The sequence below is a fragment of the Cygnus atratus genome, chromosome Z (assembly GCF_013377495.2).
Source record: "Cygnus atratus isolate AKBS03 ecotype Queensland, Australia chromosome Z, CAtr_DNAZoo_HiC_assembly, whole genome shotgun sequence".
Classification (NCBI taxonomy): Eukaryota; Metazoa; Chordata; class Aves; order Anseriformes; family Anatidae; genus Cygnus; species Cygnus atratus.
Genome location: NC_066396.1, coordinates 15,625,623 through 15,647,020, shown reverse-complemented (window position 1 = coordinate 15,647,020; position 21,398 = coordinate 15,625,623). Strand labels below are relative to the sequence as shown.

The window sequence follows — 21,398 nt, the reverse complement described above, 5'->3', positions numbered from 1 at the left end:
TAGGAAGATGTTTGTTTTTCATGCTATTCACTGTAGCCCAGGTTGTGGAAAACTAGCCACCCAGAGAGTTTTCTGCAAAATGGATACCTCATTCTTCTCCACCCTATATTTGCATTTCCTCAATACCTCGTTCATTTTTGGCAATAAATTATTGAGAATGATTTTCTTAATACACTTTTCTAGCCTGTTTTTCATCACACTCAAAATACAGTTTTGTACATACCTAGTGTATTTAAGATAATGTAATGTGATAATGTCAAAAGCCTAACTGCTGAGCTCTTTCCATGATATGAACAGTTACATTGCCATAAAATGAAATTAGGTTTGACAGATTTTTCTCTTGACAAATTCATGTTGGCTACTTCTCCGGTTTCTTCCATTTCCCTATATGAAAGGATGTATGTTTAAGAATCAAAGGGCAACCCCACCACTTTAGACTAAAGGTCAATTTACTTTCCTGTCTTTGGCAGCAACAGAAGCCTGAAGAGGAGAAGAGAACAAGCATATAGTGATAACTGCCTATTATGCTTTCTTAGTTTCTATCAATATTCAGTTCAGAGACTAATGATGGTATCCTTGTGCTAGGACTATATTTTTTTAACTAATTCTTCTGATTGATTTTCATGTAAACTGACATCCCACCAATGACTGTTGTAAGCTAATGAGCAGAATGTGAAAAGAAAAAAAAAAATTTTGTTTTGTTTTGAACATTTAGCCAATACTTCGATTTTAGATACAGGGAATAATTCTTCCTACTTCACCTTCTCAAGGTTGCCCACAATTTTACAGAATCCCTCTCCTCAAGCCATTTCTGTTCCACCCTGCAAAGCCCTGAGTTTTAGTGATTTCTCAAAAAATAGTTAATCCTTATTTCAGGCATGTGCTCTTTCATGTAGTTTTTTCCAGTTCTACTCCATCTTCTACATGTTGAGAGACTAGGCCAGCCTGGATGTTCAAAATGAAGCACCAATGGATTTAAATATTGTTGCTATATATTATTTCCTAAACACTCCCTATTCCTCTCCTGTACTTTCCTATCTTTTTCTTTCTACTATTTATTATATGACTGAGAATTGATAGCTGTACCACAAGCAATTCTGCAACACATTCCATGTTTATAAAATTAACAATATTCTCCCCATGTGCATTACTTCACAACATTCATCTACTTCAAATTTCATCTGGTATTTTACTGCTCTGTCAGCTGGAATCTTGAGAAAGCTCTGTATTTACTTCCAGCTTCTTTTCAGATTTACTACCCTGAGTATTTCAGTATAATCAGCAGGGTTCATCATGTGAGTATCCACCCATTATGGTGGATCACTAATGAATACATTGAGTATAAACAATGCAAAGAATTTACTGATTTCTTTCCTGAGAAAACTGATTATTTTTGTTCCCTATTTTTAACCTGTTATTTCTTTATTTATAATTACCTAATATCAGTTGCACAGCATGTGTATAGAAAAGCTGATGCTTACTGGAAAATAGTTGTAGAGTTGGTTCACAGACAAGCACATAGAAAGTTTTATATTTGTTGTCTGTGTGCAGGCTGTGTGAACAGCACATGTACTATAGCTCTCAAGGTTGAGAGCCTAATATATAAACTAGTTCACTCTTAGCTTTCTTTGGCATGAACTATTTCCTCATGAGATGAACCTCCACAAAATTCTCATGATAGTTCATTGCAAGGACAACTCCTGAGAGGGAATATGGACAAGGCCAAGCCTGGTTTGGTTCTTTTGGTCTTATAAACTCTCATGCCAGGCTCTACAAGAGGATGTCTAGATGACTTTGGCATCAAACTGTAAAAAGCACACTCGTGGGATGCCACAGTCTTCACAACACTCAGAACTGAAAACAGACCTGTCAGTGGGCTACGGGTAAAGTCTCCAGAGGTCATCACAGGAAATTTGAACCAAGTACTCTCATGGACGCACCAGACTACCCTAAAAGGTGTGAACATGATTGCCAGACAATTTTGACCAGCCAGCCAAGGGGACAGGTGCTCTTTGCAATGTTAGGTAGTAGTGTAAGTGAAGGTATCACTGAGCCTGACATAAAAGTAGGTAGAGAAGACAGGAGGTGCCCGTACTTTACATATTCCCTTCTGTATTCTATTGTCCGTTAACTGTCCCAAGCATAGTTTTGTGAGTATTTGCACAGAAGTCTTGTGCATTTCAAGGAAAGGGAAAAAAAAAACAGGCTGCATGTGCAATTAGATCACATAATCCTGTGGGCAAACATGCTTGTTAGCATGACATCTGAGAATGTCAGCATGCGAGATGGGAAACAATATAAAAAGAGACTTGAAGGTAATGAAAGCAGAAGGGTGTGAAGTGATTGTGCTCTGCAGATCAGCCTTTTAAGTTTCTGTGCAAGACTGACGATTTTGTCATCCTGCTTTTTGATGAGGTGTTGAATGAATGTTTAAGAAGACAGCACATATCACTGCTCATCAGAGTTTAAAAAAAAAAAAAAAAAAAAACAACTGTTTGTACTAGAAGAATGAAGATACTAGGTCCAGCCAGGTTAGGAGACAGTCAAGTATTAAAGATGAAAACACTGTGAAAGACATATATCAGGTGCTTGCATTGTAGCAGGCAATAGTTTACATCTGTGTGCAAGAGTACAGACCTTGTTACTTGTTTTAGTGTTTCACCATACCTTTGATGATGAAGAAAGTGTACAAGATATGTAAGCCAGAGTACAAATCTAACATTAAAAATGAGAAGCTGATCACATAGCATTATAACGAGAATGATATATGCAGTGATTGAATGGTGTCTTTTCAATTGTTTGCAACTTAGGATGAATTAAGTACCCAGATTGTTTATGTCAGAAAAAAAAAAAAAAAAAAGAATATTCAGAGCAATGAACTGATGTTCAGAGGTCATCTAGTTATTTTCACTTATTAAACTATTGGCTTTAACATCATCTGCAGTATGAACTCACAATCAATTTCTCACTCCATTCATTTTGTCTCTTTATTTACTCCAAGATTATGCAATAACAAGATTGTCTTTTTCAATAAACATTTTGTCTGAAAAACTTTAGAGAGTAGTTTGTTGGCAAAACACCCCCCAGGGTTATGAGCTACTCACAACCTATGGCAATCTTAAATTATACACAGTATTGATACAAACTATGTAAATAAGAATACTGGAGTCGCAGGTCTGTCTTTTATTTGATCACATGTAACTCAGTCAAGAAAAGAATCTGAGGAAGAAAAATGCTGCAAGGGACAAACAACAGTCTGTAATTTTAAGATATACTGAAATACTGTTTGCAAACATTTTCTTAATACTGATCACCTTTACCGTACATCTTCCCTAGTCTACACTTCCAAAATGTTCATTATATCCCCACAATCCTTATGAGGTTTCCTTAAAATAGTGATTATTATGACCAAGCTATATTAGGAATATTTGTGGTATTAAGGAATAAAATTGCTGAAAATGTTTATAAGTAACTGCCACCTAAGGTAATTATGTGAAAAAGAGTGATCATTATAGCTGTCCAGGGGTAGTCCTGCATTATGAACACGTGGATCCCACATTTTAAAATACCGTGGATTCCTTTCTCCTGTGTGAGGCAAAACCAGATATAAATCATTAGGAACAACTAATTAATGTGGTGGATTAGTGCATTTGGCAAGTTTCTGATTTGCATGGAAAACACTAAAACACCCTTTTCCTCATAGAAACACAGTAGTATTGGGATACTGCTAGGAATTGTATTTAGCCATGGTCCCTTGAAACTGTAGAACTTTTTGTTTTACCCCAAAACTAGGTCATTGTGCCCATACAGATTTAGAAGGGGATCTTACTTTCCACTGGCAGTGTGCAATGTAAATTCCCAGTTTTTGTGGTATAGTTATGCAATGAGTTTCCTTCTGTCTCCCACCTTACACAAGAAGGTAAATATTTGAAACTAGCAAATAAGAGAGCTTATTTTTCCAGTCCTGTTGTCTGCATAAAAAGGAGTCAAGCTGAGATCTATGAGGCCTCAAATTAAATATAACTGTTTAATTAAACTGTTCTCTCATTTCAATGTGCAGCTGAGTAGTATATGTGAGACAATCCCTGTAGGAGGCAACAGACCTGTCACTAGGATAAAGGCTGCTGAGATAAAAGCAGCAGAGGCCATCTGCAACACACTGTAAGTGATACAACTTACATATGACATCTGATACACCTGTACATTTTCTTCATCTGTTTGTACATACTCTGGCAGCTTTAGCACCCAGACTGACTTCCATGTGCTTGTACCTGTCAGTTACTAAGTAGTGATTGGCACTAATTATAATTTGTACCCCATTTGTGAATATATATACTATATCTGCTACGAACTTCTGACTGAGCAGCACTTGACTGCCTTAGCAGTGAAGGTCTGCCTTTCCTGAGACCACAAGTAATGAACTACTTCTCCTAGCAGTCACCATGCATTTTGACTTTTCTTCTGCAGTGCCGCTGTCTATATATTATTCTTCTCTTGTGTGTTAGGCTGGGCAATAAATGGAACAGCCTTAATTCCATATGATTTCACCCAATTTGCTCTCTTATTCATGTTGAAATTTGTACAAATATTAAAATGCAGGAGGTGAACATAATGATCCTGAATGTAAAAGATAATGTGGGATTCCACCCAGGTTACAAATAGGCAGCTCCATACACCCCTGAGGAAATTTACTGAACTATATTGGTCTCTTAGAAGCTTTCCATCATCCTATGTATTTCGGTGGAGACCTAGAAATTTAAGATTTGGCAGAACTCCTGAGTGCCTGGTCCTGTCTACTAAATGGAAACATATATGGTCTGCCAAGTTTCGATTAGAATTTGGATTGGGATCCAAGTTTCCTTATAAACACATGAAGTAATCTTTCTGCTCTATTCAGTACCCATCAGAGCTTAGTTAGAACACTAGTCCAGTCTTGGGCACCCCACTTCAAAAAAATTAGCCAATTGGAAAGACACCAGAAAGAAAGCAATAGGAGGTCTAGAAAACATATACTACTAGGAATGACTGCAAAAACTTGAATTGTTTAGTCCTTAGGGTTTTAGGTTGATTTGTTTTCTATTGAGAGTTTATTTTCAAGCTAGATCATTCCAACGATTTTGTTTATAGTGCTGCTCCGCAAACAGTTATATTTGAAGGGTTGGTGAACTTCAGCACAGAGGCATGATAAAGTATCTGGGGGAAGGGAGGGCTTAAACTCCTTAAGTTGTCTTTGTCAACAGAGCTAACAAATCAGGTAACTACAACCCTGCATCTATATATATAGATCATATGTTCTAAGTTGGGGTGTTTTGTTTTCCCTTTTTTCCTTCTGGCATGTGAATTGCTACTACTCCTTGAGTGGTTTGAGTTGTCACCTGTAACTTCTCCATCCCAGAAACAGTTCAGATAATGAATTCTGACATTCTGTCTGTGTCTAATCTGCATATTATCAAATCTCGCAATGTTGGGGTCAAGCATGTTGAGATCTTCAGACCCTTACATTTTCCATCAACATTCACATAGTTGGCTGTACCTCTTCCTGTCTTGGCTCAAAGCATGGAGCTCAAGAAATCTGAGCTCTGATTAACAGAGCTAGGTAGAGTTGGCTCTACCTGTAGCCATTCCATCTCCACAGCATGAATTAAATCCATGTGAAGGAAGTGAGACTGTTTATCATCTTCCCTCCCCCAAGACAATTCCAGCACTTAGGCTAAATCTGATGACATGTTAGCATGTAAGTGATGAAAGTAATGGGGAAGGCGTCCTTAAGGACAGATCTGAACACATCTTAACTGACAGCATAGATGTATCCTTAAAGTCACTTCTTGTATTTCCTTTGCTTAAGTTTAACCCATCTAACTTCAGTCATTTAGCAGAGGAAGTGGCAATGTTCAGAACTGTCCTTTGGAGCTGCATATCTCACTCCACACACTAGAAGGGAAAATTAATTTTTAGTTACATGTCAGTATTATGTGTTCATGCAGCATAAATTGCTTCCTGACATTTTTGTAGCTAAACTTAAACTTCTCCTCTACTAGCCAATAGATCTCACTATTGCATCACTAATAGGATTCCCTCTTCCTATGTACCATACTTCTGCCAACCTTCCATGTATTTGGTGTTACAGAGTTGGTTGAGTGGTCTTTGCTCTGCTCTGAAATCAAACTCATAAAAGCAGCAGATAAGGAAAGAAGAAGCAGCTTATCTTCTCTTATTCCCTCTGATTGTCTGACAAAGGGCTCTAATAATTAGTGTTTTTTATTGTTGTGCACAATGGAGATTTCACATCTTATGCTGATACTGTACTCATGCAGAAGGGCTCTGAAGTCCTGTTCCCACAGTCTTCCAGAAGTTTGGATATTTACCTCAGGCTTATCAAAGTGCATTAGATGTGGGAGAGCTCATAGAACATTCACATTTTGGCTATTGTTGATCTAAACTATGACATATTAACAACTTTCTTTGTGGTATTTCAGTATCTTTATAACTAGTTTAGAGCAGGAAGGCTGGAGGTCTCAGCAAATATTAAAGAATAATAAAAAGCACCAAACTGATTTTAAATTCATATAAAATTTTGGTTTTAAGTCAAAGCTTGGTTTATGCTTCAGGTTGGTTCTTATTTCAGATTTCTGTACATAACTGTTATCTTGAGTTGTGGGATTTGTATTTGCAGTAGAGTTCATAGACAGCCACTAAATTCAGAAGATTACATTTTAGTGGAACTACTTTGATTTGTTGAAAATCCTTCCAAAGGCAAGCCTTGCTTACCCCATTTTCAGTTTCTAGGTTTGTTTTATTTTCTGTTCTACCATCTTTCTCTTTCTGATGTCAGCAATTCTTATGCAAAACAAATAAAAAACAGGAGGTGTTCGATGCCAGGTTCAATGCCCAAAACCATGGGCAACCTGACCTAGTGGGTGGCATCCCTGTCCATGGCAATGGGTTTGAAACTAGATGATCTTCAATGTCCCTTCCAACCCAAGCCATTCTATGATTCTATGGTATGATTGATAACAGTATACATTCTGACTTGGGGATGTTTTCAACTCACTCTGCACCAGTGTAAGTGGTGAAACAGAGTGGGAACAGACTCAATGACCCCATATTCCTTAGTACTTCACTCTTGTCTTTCATGACCACATCCAACCAATCTTCTCACTTCCTCAAACAAGCCTTTTTCAAATCACCTACTAAGAGCAGCTTTTTGAAATGTGAAATCTTTAACATGATGCTTTATCAACTTTGTTTGGCCCAAGACACTGCCAGTCAAAGAAACCCTTCTAGAGATGCTCCCTGCAGGATGATCTAAAATAAAGTTCTGAAAACTTAGTTTAAATGTATGTTGCAAAGTTCCCCCTCTCCTCCCTCCCATTACCCACGTGCTACTTGCCTTCACAGGCCCAGCACCTTCTTGTCAACATTTCAGAAACTGGAAAGTTTCAGAAACTCTCAGTCATTATCACATTCTGTCCAGATGAACTCAGTCTTATTCTGTGGTGCAGACACAAGAAAAGGCAAGGGAGGGAAGGACTGCCTGTGGATTGTCATGTATATGGATGGCATCATCTCTGAAATGCAAAGTCTCTGAATTGGGGAGTATAGAAGATAGTCCCATTCCTTTACATTAAGACTAGGGTTACGGACATGTAAAGTGCATTTTAAGAACTTACTATATAAATGACACTACAGAAAAACAGTCACTGCCTCACACTACATAGAATTTGATTCCAGAATCAGGTGGTTCTCATTGCAGGGTATGGGTTTTTTTTTGGTCCATTGTAATACAGACTTGATAATGTACCTGGTACTCTGTCACGTCTGCTTCATAACAAATTGCTTGACATAATTTCACACAAGTACTAGGATATTCTGTAATTTTTTGAATTAGTGTACAGAATTATGTAAGAGCGTTTTTTGTTTTTTGTTTTTTTTTCTTTGGATTTTAAACAGTCCCTCTGTGTGGAACAAGATAGCCAGTCAGCTTTCTGTTGCCTTCTCATTTATATAATGATCACTTTTATAAACCATAAAAATACAGTTTTTTTAAGTTAAATATATTTGGTTTCAATTGGGAGTATGTTTCGAGCCTTTGGGACCTGTAAAGAGGGCATATGCATGGCTACAGGGCACATCTCAAGACGATATTTAAAATGTTTCTAATTATATTGAGTTGGAAATGGTTTGGGTATTGAAAACCACGCTTTTATAGTGGATGTGGTCAATGGGGATTAGTTGTAATTGTTGGAGTTTACAAAATTATGGCTGTAAAATAAGTGTGCTATCTGTTTTAAAACCATAATGGAGGCCACAGCATTTTTTTTTTCTTCTTCTTTTTTTTAAATTTTCTTTTCTTTTCCAAGTTTCTAAAGAACATAGAACTGGAAATGAGTAACTAGCGATGAGAATTTCCCCCCCAAGAACATTATTTTTGTACAGCTTATTATCAAGCCTAGCTACAAGTCAAATTATACCATAGCAATTATTTATTTTATTCATTTTGTTGAAGTGATTATTTTTTAACAATGCAAATGACTGAGCCCAAGCCATGGCATAAAATTAGATACTAGAAATATATTAGGTAGTATTTGAAGTACCTTTTTTGTTTCAGTCTCCATAGAAAAATAACACAAGCTCCAACCAATGGTAACTAACGCAGGTTAGAACAGAAAAAAAAACATGATAATAAATATAATACTTATCTTTAAAAAAGGAAAAACAAAAGACCTAGAGACAAGTCAGCATATCTAGAGAAAAAGTATGGGGCAAATAATTTTTAAATACATGCTTATAAGCACCTAAGAAATTATAAACCAAAATAATTGATAGTAATACCAAACCATATCAAATTTTTATCAATGATGGGCTAAAAACTTTGTGTACAGGAGAGAAGCAGTAGGTATCATAAATTTGGGAAAGATTTTTGAAATCAATATATCAGAATATGCTCTTAAACAAGAGTAACAAAAAAAATCTAAGTGACAGTCTTACAGCATAGAAAGACTTTACCATTTTTTCCCTGTCAATCTTAACAGAGGCATCAAGTTTTACAAGTTTCCTCAAAGTGTCTCCTAATCAAAAATCCATTAACAATTTGAGTGAAAACATTGAAAATATAGTTATAACAGTTGCAGAAATATGAAACTTGGAATAGTTGCAAGTGTTTTGGAAGACTGAATAAGAACTCAACATGAAAAATTAGAGAAATTATAAAGTAAATGAGGCCACCTAACTGAGGTGTGTGTAAAGTATGATATTTAATTAGGAGTAATCAAATTCACAACTATATGATGAGGAGTGACTGCTTATATTTCTTCCATGTATTCAAGATAGTGAATCACAAATTGAACATGGAAAAAAAAAAGAAGTATGCATAAATGTGTGAATATGCATATATCCTTTGCAGGAAATGTTTCTTCATGTATCAACACAGATAAGATTTGATAAGAGCATTACACCTGTGCTGTGGGGACATGGAACAGGAGTGCTGAAGGTCTAGAAAATCTGAAATCTTTAAGGAAAACATTGAATATCTGTGTTTAGAAAGCATAAGTTGGTAGATAGATAGGTAGATGTGATAATAATTCCTGAATATGTAAAAGGTTTCTGTAAAGAAAACAAATAAATCTCTTTCTCGTGTCACTTTAAACAGGAAATAATGGGCATAAATTGCAACAAGGCCATTTTTATCAGATACCAGAAAATCTTCCTAGCATAGACAGTGTATATATAGTTCACATATCATTTTTCGAAAGTGTTTAAGAACAATTCATCTGCCAAGAATAGTTTTCCTGACTAAAGCCAGGGAGTACCCTCACTCTGGCATCCTTTTAGCCATATTGTCTTTGACTATATAGAGATTCTTACCTTCAAGACTGTTTACTCTTGAGAGCCAATGGAAATTATCTATATTTTTTATTTCAGTAACGTAGAAGCCCAGTCATGCCACATAGCTCTACTATAGAAACCTTGAGGAAAATACAAAAAAATTTGGGTCCTCGAAGAAGTCAGTTTCATTAGGTGGTGAAAACACTACGGTTTTATGCTTCATACTGTATGTTTCAATTGCTTTACTTTACACATTCCTGCTGAATTTAATAATGACTCAAGAATAATCAAATACATATTTTCACCCTTAGATCAAAGGCACTTGATTTAAATCCAGTCTATTTCAAAGTTCTGGAAAGTCCTTATGACTTCTTCTTGTAGATCTGTGTCAGATGAGCTGATGCTCTCATCCTGACCTCTGGAATTTGTGTCTACATCACAGACACCTACAAAAAGATTTCCATTACCTTCAACAGATTTCTATCAAATACACAAGACAACCTCCTCCATAGCAAATGTGTAAATGATGCTGAATCATTTGCAATCTAGACAAAAGATAGTTCTGTGCTTGTAATGAGCATGTAACTCCAGTGAAGTCTCCAGGGCATACAGCTAGTAACAGGGCAGATATTACCAAACTAGACCCCTGCTACCCAAGGAACAACAGATCAAGAGTACTACATTTATATGAAAGAAAAACATCCACTAAAATTTATACTTCTCTCCTCAAAATATTGCAGAGGTTAAAATATGCAAAATTTTCATTGAAAATTATACAACATTTTTCAACTCAAAAAAAAAAAAACAAAACACACCCAATGAAAATAAATCCAGGATCACTGGTCATGAGATCAAACTGATAATAGTTCAGACGAATTCAGCTACATTTGGTTGCAGTTAAATAGCATAACTGGGTACAATCAAGCCAGTTACTCTTATATATAAAGTTAACATAATAACATTTCTCCTCATTACTTCCCTTTAGCTGCCTGATTGGGGGTATAATGGCATATGAGATAGTGACCAAACTTTACCAGAAAAATTTTCATGATTTATGTAAATGCTTCTGTTGTTTTAACTTGGGTATTGTAGTGAAGAGCAGTGTATCACCATTAAAATGGGTTAATGTAGTGCAAGTTTCATATTTAAGCACTGTTCTCCTTCAGCTGCACTCAGAAATTTCACAAGTGCAATAGTCTGTTAAGTTAATCCAATATGGTGTTATTACAAGGATACTATGACAAACTATAAGTCAGTTTAATCCATTTCAACATACATTAATTAATAATGCTACATATTATGCCAGTATCAGATTTTCTTTTTGTTGTTACTGGTGTTAGAGACAGACCCAGCCTAGTTTTACTGGTGACGCTTGGGTTACAGCTATTAATTTCTACACTAAAATTCTTCTGACTAAATTCTTCTCATCAGTTTTTGGCATGGAAAAGACCTGAAAACATGTTTCTTGCACAGAAAGAGAGTGGTGTTGTAGCAACATTCACAACACAGTCTTACCCTCTTATAGGTTGTCATCCACATAACTTAAAGCATTCCACTTAACTGCTCTTGATTTTGGGTACAAATACTGTAGAGGATGACCCATGGTAGAGAAATATTAAAGACCACTGTTCTGTATTAATGCTTTTGCAGAAAATCAAGAAGACAACTTTGGCTTTTCTTTGCAGTGAAAATGAGCAACATTATAAGAGCAACAAAAACATAATAGGCCTTGGCTGGTATAGGCTTACTGATCTGCTTGTGCCAATGGCACAACACTGGTAATATATGAGCTGGCTAACAAGACCTAGTTAAGGAACCCTGACAACTTTACTTGAGATTAGAGATTATAATTCTCTTCATCTTACTTATGGAAAAGGATACAGAGCTCCTTTGTAACTGTAGTCAAATTAGTCTTAAAAGTAGGTTGTGGGTCTTACCTCACTCTTCCTGAACACATTCTGGAACTTCCCAGATTACTAATTTACTAATTTTACTAATTGACTAATTTCCCCCAATTTACGTCTCCTCTTATTTCCACCTAGGACCAAGCTCACATTCGCAAGCTCACATTGCATATAGGTAACTAATGGAAGTTATGTTTTGATTTTTCATTTATCTAACTGGGCATATCTTTTTCTACCTGGCAGTGGAAAAAGACAGCTCTAGATATATCAGAGGCGCCTTTAGTGCTACTGAATTGGATACACTTCTGATGATGGAATGAGCTGATTTGGGAAATTGTTTTTCTTACCCCCTCACAGGTAGCAGACTTGCAATGCCATATGTAACTATGCTTTCATTGTTTATTTAAACCCACTGGGTTTCAAGCTCAAGAGGTAATTAGCACAGAACTGTTCTCATGCAGCTGTAAGAAACTCAGTGGATATTCAGCTCTGTAAGTGACGTTTTTTAGTATATATGTGCAACACAATCTTTAGCAGTGTTGATTTTTCATGCTGTAAAGAAACTTACAATTAAATTCTTACAAGAGAAGGTTTTATCACTGCTTTTATTTAACAATACATGATAAACTATGCCTATCAACACTTACATTTACATATTGAAATCAGTATTTGTAACTTAAGGCACTCGTAAAGAAATTAAAACAAAATAACTCTCCTCCTTGAGCTCTTTATAGGTTTGGACAGGAAATGTATTGTGTATATATACATATATACACATATACAACATATATATATATTTCTGGTTTAACATGGTCCATTTTTTGGAGAGCTTTACTAGATCCTAGACCTCTTGTTGTTTATTGTTGCAGTTCTCACTGAAGTCTTTCTAATATGCAATCACTATAGACCTTGTAGCTCTGGCCAGCCTACTGCTTCCTGTTAAATAAATACAAAGTCTCTGGTAATTACACTATAATTTACATATACTTTTATAAAAATTTAGGTAATTTATATAAATTCAGAATATATATATACTATATATATATACATATATATGTATATTAAAAAATGCAGTCAGAAAAGTCCATCTCTTCTTTCGTGGCAATAAAAGGAAGTTTTTCCTGTTATATTGCCTAGGTTTACATTTCTTTTATTTTTCATATCCATAACCTATATCATCAGTTTTCTTCCTATTAAAAATCAGATATTGTTTTGTCGTGCTTGATTCAAAGCCACTGTCTAGCTAACATCAAAGCTTCTATGTCAAGTCACAGAACAAGTAACAACCTCAGTCATCTGTTAATCCTCACTTATACAGACCAGCAGCACAATGGCCATATAGCTTGACTTTTCCATTGTACCTAAAGCAGCCATTATTAATATATATATATATATATATATGCAGTGAAGGAGCTTCCTACAAACCTCCACTGCAAACTAAACTGCACATGCTTACACAGTCTGCACAGACTGCATACAGTTTTCATGGACAGAAAATCAGTATTTCCAGACAAAGCACTGAATAACAAGCTACACTCAGATTCAGTTGGTGTGTGGTTACCATAAGGAATTTTAAGTAAATGAAAAAAAAAAAAAAAACATACAAATTTTCCAGTCTTTCTCTGCTCAGACAAAAAGTGTTGGACATATTTAGGAGCAAATTATTGCAGACTCCTTTTCTTTAAGTAGTTGGCAACTCGTCAATGTTGTTCCAGCTGATCTATTCGTCATATTATTTGTTGGCTTCATGTAGGATGTTTTTTCTCCAAGATTTCCCAATACTTTGGCCCTCCAGTAATTTCCCCAGTGGTAGCCCCTTTGTGACCTCCAAGTTAGATTTTTTTTTTTTCCACTACTACTACTTTAATGTCAGTAAAAAGGTTGGAGTATACTGCCTGGATAAACCATTTAGAAGATATTTGTTTGGAACGATATTTATCCTATATTAAAGCATATGCATTAAAACAACAGAGACATCCAGTTGCTCTAGTAATAGCTGAAAATAGACCTCTGAAGCCACTCCCTATGTAAGTGGTACTAACTGCTAGTCCCAAATCAGTATGCTCTTGGACAGCAAATACACAGATGAAAAGTTCTGTGTCCCATTACTGGCCCCTTGAGCCATCCGGTATCCCAGAAATAGTTTGTTTTAAAGAAAAAAAAAAAAAGTAAAAAGTTAATCATATTTATTACAAACAGAGCAAAATGTTACAAACAGAGCAAAATGTTTCTGATATCCGAAAGGCAAAGATAATGTGGCCGTTAGGGTTAGTCTTACTATATCCCAAAATGTCAACACACTTGCCAAAAACGAATTTATCATCTCCATGCAGCCAAGAGATTTAGTTTATCTAAATGTCCTACAAGGAATAAATAGTTTACCACTGGTTTTGAAGATTGGGATAAATCTGACATTCTATTGACATATGCTATAGATTTAATTTAATGCTGTGGTTCAGATGTCTCTTCTGATAAATTTTAGAAAAATCTGTGCTAAGAAGAATGAAGCTGTTTCAGTATTTATGGGGTTTAAAATGCAGGGTTTGCAAAGGAAACATGTTAATTGAAACAATATTTGTTTATATTCTTGCAATGGTTTGGAGAATGTTACTGAAGTCTATTGGTCAGTTCATTCTGAATATTAGAAGCTTAGTATTTTGGGGGGGTTATTGCTCTTTCTATAGTGAGAAAATCCTCTAATGAAGTGATTAAATAGTTGAATTTTTATTTTCTAGGCATATTGGAGATAACATCTGTTGAAATTGGAGTCGTGGCAGTTAAGTCCATTAAAAGCAACTATTATTTAGCCATGAACAAGAAAGGAAAAGTCTATGGCTCTGTAAGTACTTTTTTACCTTCCAAACAGATGGCAGTAGTCAGTGTATTTCCCTCTCTTACCTACTGAAAACCCCACTTGTCTGTGTATTACTACTAATTAGAGCTAAAATTAGCTGTTCATCAAAATTTCACCCTCTGGTAAACCAGCAGCCCCCCCAGCCACAAGCTTCTTGTAGCTGGGATTTATTATGTTCACTGCTTCAGTCACATTTCTTACTAACTAGTGGCTGATTGAAAGGATCTACAAAATGTAATCTTTAAGGCTCTTTTTCCGTATTTTTCACAGAATCACAGAATCATCTAGGTTGGAAGAGACCTCCAAGATCACCTAGTCCAACCTCTGACCTAACACTAACAAGTCCTCCACTAAACCATATCACTAAGCTCTACATCTGAACATCTCTTAAAGACCTCCAGGGATGGTGACTCAACCACTTCCCTGGGCAGCCTATTCCAACGCCTAACAACCCTTTCAGTAAAGAAGTTCTTCCTAATATCCAACCTAAACCTCCCCTGGCACAACTTTAGCCCATTCCCCCTCGTCCTGTCACCAGGCACGTGGGAGAATAGACCAACCCACACCTCGCTACAGCCTCCTTTAAGGTACCTGTAGAGTGCTATAAGGTCACACCTGAGCCTCCTCTTTTCCAGACTGAACAATCCCAGCTCCCTCAGCCACTCTTCATAAGACTTGTTCTCCAGACCCCTCACCAGCTTCATTGCCCGTTTCTGGACTCTCTCGAGCACCTCGATGTCCTTCTTGTAGCGAGGGGCCCAAAACTGAACACAGTACTCAAGGTGCGGCCTCACCAGAGCCGAGTTTCTGCAGTACTGATGCTCTAATTAGTGATTCTGAGGAAATAAAGTGTACTTAAAATGTTGTAAACTTCAGCTGATGGAGAAGGCACACCAGATTATCAAAGTATGAGTGTTGAGAAGAAGATTTCTGGAGCAGTTAGCTATAAATTGACTATAGTAATTAACACACAATCTTATAGACAGGACAAAGAGACAGAGATTTTGACTGAGAAGAATTTGGGTATCATCATTTGAAAATTGTGCTATTTGCATTTCTGTAAGTTTGGGTTTACTGATATTTCTGGTTTAAAAAAAAATATAATAAAATAAAATTGAAATAAAATAAAATAAAATAAAATAAAATAAAATAAATTCTTAATAGGAAACAGTATAATCTAGAAATCTGACTACTAAATACAAGTTTACACCCACACATCCACATGATGGCATAGACACCAGATTGTTCTGTTATTACATAACAGTTGGTTTGTAACTTTGCAACTTTTTATCCAGTTTGAACCCACATAAGTGTAAACTTATTCAGGTCATGTACAAAGGTGATGAGCCAATCTTCAGATTGCTCTGGATTCAGAACATCCATAGGCTTTAAAGGGGGTAACGTAGTCAAGCCCACTTCTGCTGAAAACTAAAGTATTGCCAGTCTGAGACTACTGATTACATCAACTGAGACTCAAGGGGGTTGATGTCATTTGGCCCTTTTTTTCTAAGTAAGCATTTCTGTCGGGTGCATTTAGTTCATATAAACTTCATAAACTGTCTTCCCTTGTCTGCACTGTTACTAGTCACTCCTAGTTTATGAGGTTACTTCTGACCTCCTCAGCTCCTGGACAGTGTTGAAGAATTGCATTAGGGATAGAAAGACCTGAACAGAGAAATTTTTCCTACGCCCCCATAAATGCAGATTTTAAGTTATAAAATTACACTGGTGAGATATAACAGACAATCAGTGGTCAGCCCTGCACCATTGAGAGCCATAAGGGTATACTGAGTGGCTGACAATGTTACCTTTTGTCAATTAAGCTCCATTGCTTTATTGATTACAGGAATACTTCTGGACATAAGTGAATACATTAGCCTAAATCACTGTAGTCAATACACATCTTGGTTAATGTTATTAACTTAGTCGTTTGTGATGATCTGTCCCAAAACCTAAGATAAGGTTTCCTACCCAACTTGTTAGCCATTGCTGGTGTGGCAAGAGTTCATCCAACCCTACTGATACACAAAAGAAGGCAAAGCAGCTTTCTTGTACCGTAGGTGGAAACTGCTGCCATAAGATTCAGTAATTCACAGTGTATTAGAAACAGTGTTGACAGGAGGATACGAATGAGGAAAGCTGTTTTTTCAATTCCAACTGAGATAATTTTTTCAATATTCACATCATAAAATCACAATATAATGACTTATCAAAACCTATTCCATAATACTTCAGAGATTTCAAGAATGCTTCTGTTATTATTTTTCCCATCCTCCTAAGACTTGCAGTTAGACTCATATTACTGCAGAGTGGCAGCTTGCAGATGGATATGAAAAACAGAACCAATAAAAATTTTAAAAACACTCTTAAGCATGTGCACAATAGACATTCATTCACCATACAGGTGCAGGGCTATACTGAAATTTGGTTGGAATGAACAAAGCAGTCCTGGGCTAACACTCAGAACCCTGCCAATAAGACTTCTTAGCCACTTCACAACATCATTTGTTCTCTCTGTATTATCTAATAGGGAAAAAAAAAAAGAAAAAAGAAAAAAAAAAAGTTTGGATTCTAGTATGGTTCTACATCTGGAAAAACAAGTAAAGTAAGACTGTTTCTCTGTTTACCAAATATGTTACCATTTGACTGACAGGTTAGAGGGAGCCAAGGAAGACTCATTATTTGCTTTCTTTAACAAATTAACATTCTGTCAGATAGGAAAAATTACTGTGGTTTAGAACTATAATTGATAGTCACCTGCCTTCTTAATACCTTGACACAGGAAGTGGCAAATTACTACAGCAAGTAAAAGTTAAATGATCTGTATGTTACCTTATGAATACAGGCAGCATTAATGGTTGTTTTGCATAGAGTTTTCTCCTGGCAGTGTATTCCCCAACAGTTATTGTTCCACTAACTACTAATCCAAAAATTGAGCCAAATTGTATTTGCATATATGCAATTGTATTAAAACAAGCATTAAGCATGTGTTCTGTGGTCTTAAAAGCAAGTAAAACATTAATAAGACACCAGAAACTTCCTACTATATTGAAGTACTGAACATTAACTAGTTTAAAAATTCTAGTTTAATAGGAATAGAAAAAAATATGTATTTGCCCTGTGTTACTTTAAAAAAATGTAATTCAGCTAAATAATGTCTATTTTATTAATGCAGATACTTTCTATATATTTTTTTACCTGAATATCTACAGATTTTGGTCATAATCAAAAAATCCCTGAAATTATTATCCCATGAAAAATGTTTTATTATTCATACAAATTTGTTATCTTATTCATAAACACCTTAAGAATGCTACGTGTAATTATTGTATCGTACTCTAAGATTCTAACAAGCTTCTGTTTGAGCTGTACAATAACATCTTGGTTTTTTAAATGCAGAAACAACAAAATATTAATATTTGGTTGATGTTTTAGTATGTTGTAAATTTTATACTTTCAAAAGCTTTCTATATGGAATATAAGTAATTTGATCTGACTTTTTTATATGTAGTAATTACTTGTTTGTGAAAACAAGGCTTTCTTGTCTACTACAGAGAAGCAGATCCAAGTAAAAGTGCATTTAACATTATAGAAAAAAAACAGTCTCTACTTGCTTCCTCATGCTTGTATTTTTTATCCTTTATAGCAGACTGGCAGCTGGTTCTCCTTTAAAAATAGAAAACATTAATCCCTGGTACCCTACCCAAAATTGCTCTGAATTTTACTGTGAATATCTTCTCAATAAGATATAGGCTCATATATGAATCATGCAGGCTCATCCATGAATCTTTTTTTTAGGCCAAGCCCCTCTTCAAAACAGCAAGTAAACAGGCTTCACATCCATTCTATCAACAGCATGACAGTGATTTGCACCCACCCAAAAAAGCACTTTTTCACGGCCAGTGTGGTGTAAAGGATCTTACTTTCAATACAAAGTAGGCCTATGCCATTGTTTAACATATGGTATCAATAATTTGGTTCAAGATATTTAAGGGTTGTATTTGTTAGAACTGAAATATGATGAATGATTCCAAGAGTACTACCTCATACTTTGAGTTTATTGTTGAGAATATGATTTAATATTGTTCCTGTATTCCAATACAGAGAAGTTGCATTTCAACTCTGGCTGAATTATATCATTTTATTGTTATAATTATTACTATTTATTTTTTTTATTTCACTTTTTGTAATCTAAGTGATGTTGCTTTAAATGCTACGGACTCAGTGAAATTTGTTTATTCTGAGTTGGTGTACTTGTTTTCTTCTTTTTACAGAAGGAGTTTAACAGTGATTGCAAATTGAAGGAAAGAATAGAAGAAAATGGATATAACACATATGCATCCTTAAATTGGAAGCACAATGGAAGGCAAATGTTTGTGGCTCTGAATGGAAGGGGAGCCACAAAGAGAGGACAGAAAACAAGAAGGAAAAACACTTCAGCTCACTTTCTTCCAATGGTAGTAATGTCATAGATGAAGGAACTATATTATCAATTCAGTTGAAACAAAGGCTCTTATGTCAAGCATAATTTGTAGTCCTCTTGAAGAGTAAATGCAAAGAAATAGTGCAGATATCTGCTTGTTTGAAAAGAGCAGGGGAAGCCTCTGAAGGTTTTGAACTCATTGCTGGCAGATCAATATTTACTTATATTTAGTTCAGTGTCATATCTTAAAATCAAGATACAAGCTGGATGAAATGGGATGGAAGTTATTGCCAGTGTGAACAATTTTATTATTTTTTTTTAATTTCTGCGACGGATTTTAAGGGATGAGAGACAATCTATTGAATGATCTTCATGGGGAAAGTTATTTATGGAATACTAACTTGTATCAAAGACTTTAATTGCTCTTTCAAGCCTAATGATCCAATGAACAGTTAGACACGCAAGCATTTACTGGAAGCACTTGGGTCATATGTACAAGCAAAGATGTTTCTAGAGAAGCCCTGTGGAAGAACGGATAGGATTAAGGAATATAAGCAAAGTAGTGTAAAACTATTCTAACAAAACAGATAGTATGGTTTGCTTGTATGTTCTAACTTCATTTCTTTTTATTTCTCTCTAAGTTATTTATTTAATAGGATGTTAAATATCTTTTTGGTTTGAAATGTTTTCCTCATTTGCTTGTTGTTTTCCCTTTTTCTCAGTACTTTACACAGAGGTTGATAAGTTCAAGTGTCAAAACCTCGTAAGTACACTGAGAATAGGTAATGGACATGGCTTTAAAGGCAGAATTTAATGTGTATAATCCATTTTTTTTTCTTAAACTGTCTTGCACTTAAGCAAAAAGACCAAACAAGCAGTGCTTGAATTTATGGTATTGGGTGTTTATGTTGGAGAGGTTTTTTTACTTCTCAACACTCAAGAACAAACTTCAAGAAATACTTTGTTCAAAGGGTCTTTCTGCTGTTTTTAAATTGAGAGGAGGGGCCACCTCTGTACTTGGGTGTCAATGCATCTCTGTGTATATATGTCTGACTTGGATTTCAATGGGGATCAAAGATGCATTGCAATCAGTGAGAAACTTTGCGGCAAGCATTGGGCTGGAACCTAGATGTGGACAGCCCAGTTAAAATCACTGAGACTGCACATATTAAAAGTAAAGAGTATGTAATTCCCAAGTGTAAAATTTGGTCTCTGAAAGGTAAGTAAGAAGGCAACACAGTCCTGCACTCCTTATTCATTTAATATGCCCATTCAGCACATTTGTCCATGTTACCAGCTTGTAGAATCACAGGCATATACTGGGAGCAATACATAAATAAGGACTGAGGGATAGGGGATTCAAAATCATGCTCATGCATTTATCAGAGACTATTACTCACATGTATATTATATATGAGAGCCAACCAAAAAGCTGTGCTGGTATCCAGCTTTAGCATGCCTTTCATATCCATCATAGTAACTGAAGGCTCAAAATGCATAATATCCAGCACATTTTTATAAAGTGTTACTAGTCCCATGGCTTAACTTGAGCAACTGCAGTATAACAAAGTTAAGCGTGATATGAAGTCTGTTCAATTAAAGGTACATAAGGTTTGTTTTATGTTTTGCTTTACTCTGTAATTTTAGAGAGCTCTGGATAGCTCACCAATATAACCATATTGAGATTCATTTTGTTAGAGCAGATAAATAGAAAACAGTACATCAAACAATTTGTACCACTGTCTTCACATTGTATTCCACTAAATAAATAAATAAGCCTTTGCAGTGTCTGTAGTAAGAAACAAAAGTAGTATAATATTATTTTGTTCTAAATACTTTAAGTGATAACTATGAGATTATATTGATGCTGCAGTTTTATCTTCAATATTTCTTGTTGTGAAAAAGTTGGTTTTATTTTTATTGTTTGGAAACTGTATTTTGGTACAAAGGAGAGCCTTGCTTAATGTGTCTTTTTGAGAATGTTTAACCTCTAAAAAGTCTGGTGTTGGAGTCTTCTATAACTTATTTAAGTCAATGTTTAACCAGTACTTCAATCTTAACCTGTTATTTAAATATTAGCTGTTTTTTTTTTAAAAAAAAAGCAAAAAATAATAGCCTTCCCATAAAAAAAACAAAATGGTCAGATTGTACTTCCTGTCCTTAAATAAAGTCAATTGTTTTAAAACCAGAAAGTCATTTGAGACAAAACATTTTAGCCGATAGCTAACATTACATTTCATGGAACTTTATCTCCAGCTTGCTTCTTCACAAATGTTACTTTTCTAGAAAGGGAAATAATAATTTCAGATTTTAAATGGACACGCAGGTGATCAGCAAACTTAACTACCATAGTAGAAGTGAGGTTTTGTTGTTTAAAATTTGTAATCAATAA

At 35.4% G+C, this 21,398-nt stretch overlaps 1 protein-coding gene across 7 annotated transcripts in view; it reads left to right on the top strand.

Annotated features, from left to right (window-relative positions):
* FGF10 (fibroblast growth factor 10) overlaps positions 1-21,147 on the top strand; it is a 65,335-nt gene extending 44,188 nt beyond the window's left edge. For 5 of the 7 annotated variants that reach the window (XM_035566156.2, XM_035566157.2, XM_035566159.2 and 2 more), the window contains 2 exons: positions 14,465-14,568; positions 18,858-21,147. In XM_035566156.2, the coding sequence (XP_035422049.1) occupies positions 14,465-14,568; positions 18,858-19,055 (302 nt within the window). In that variant the 3' untranslated portion in view covers positions 19,056-21,147. Of the gene's footprint in view, positions 1-14,464; positions 14,569-18,381; positions 18,519-18,857 lie in introns of all 7 variants that reach the window. The other 2 variants (XM_035566161.2, XM_050716613.1) reach the window with 1 other exon arrangement.
* The last annotated feature ends 251 nt before the right edge of the window (positions 21,148-21,398 follow it).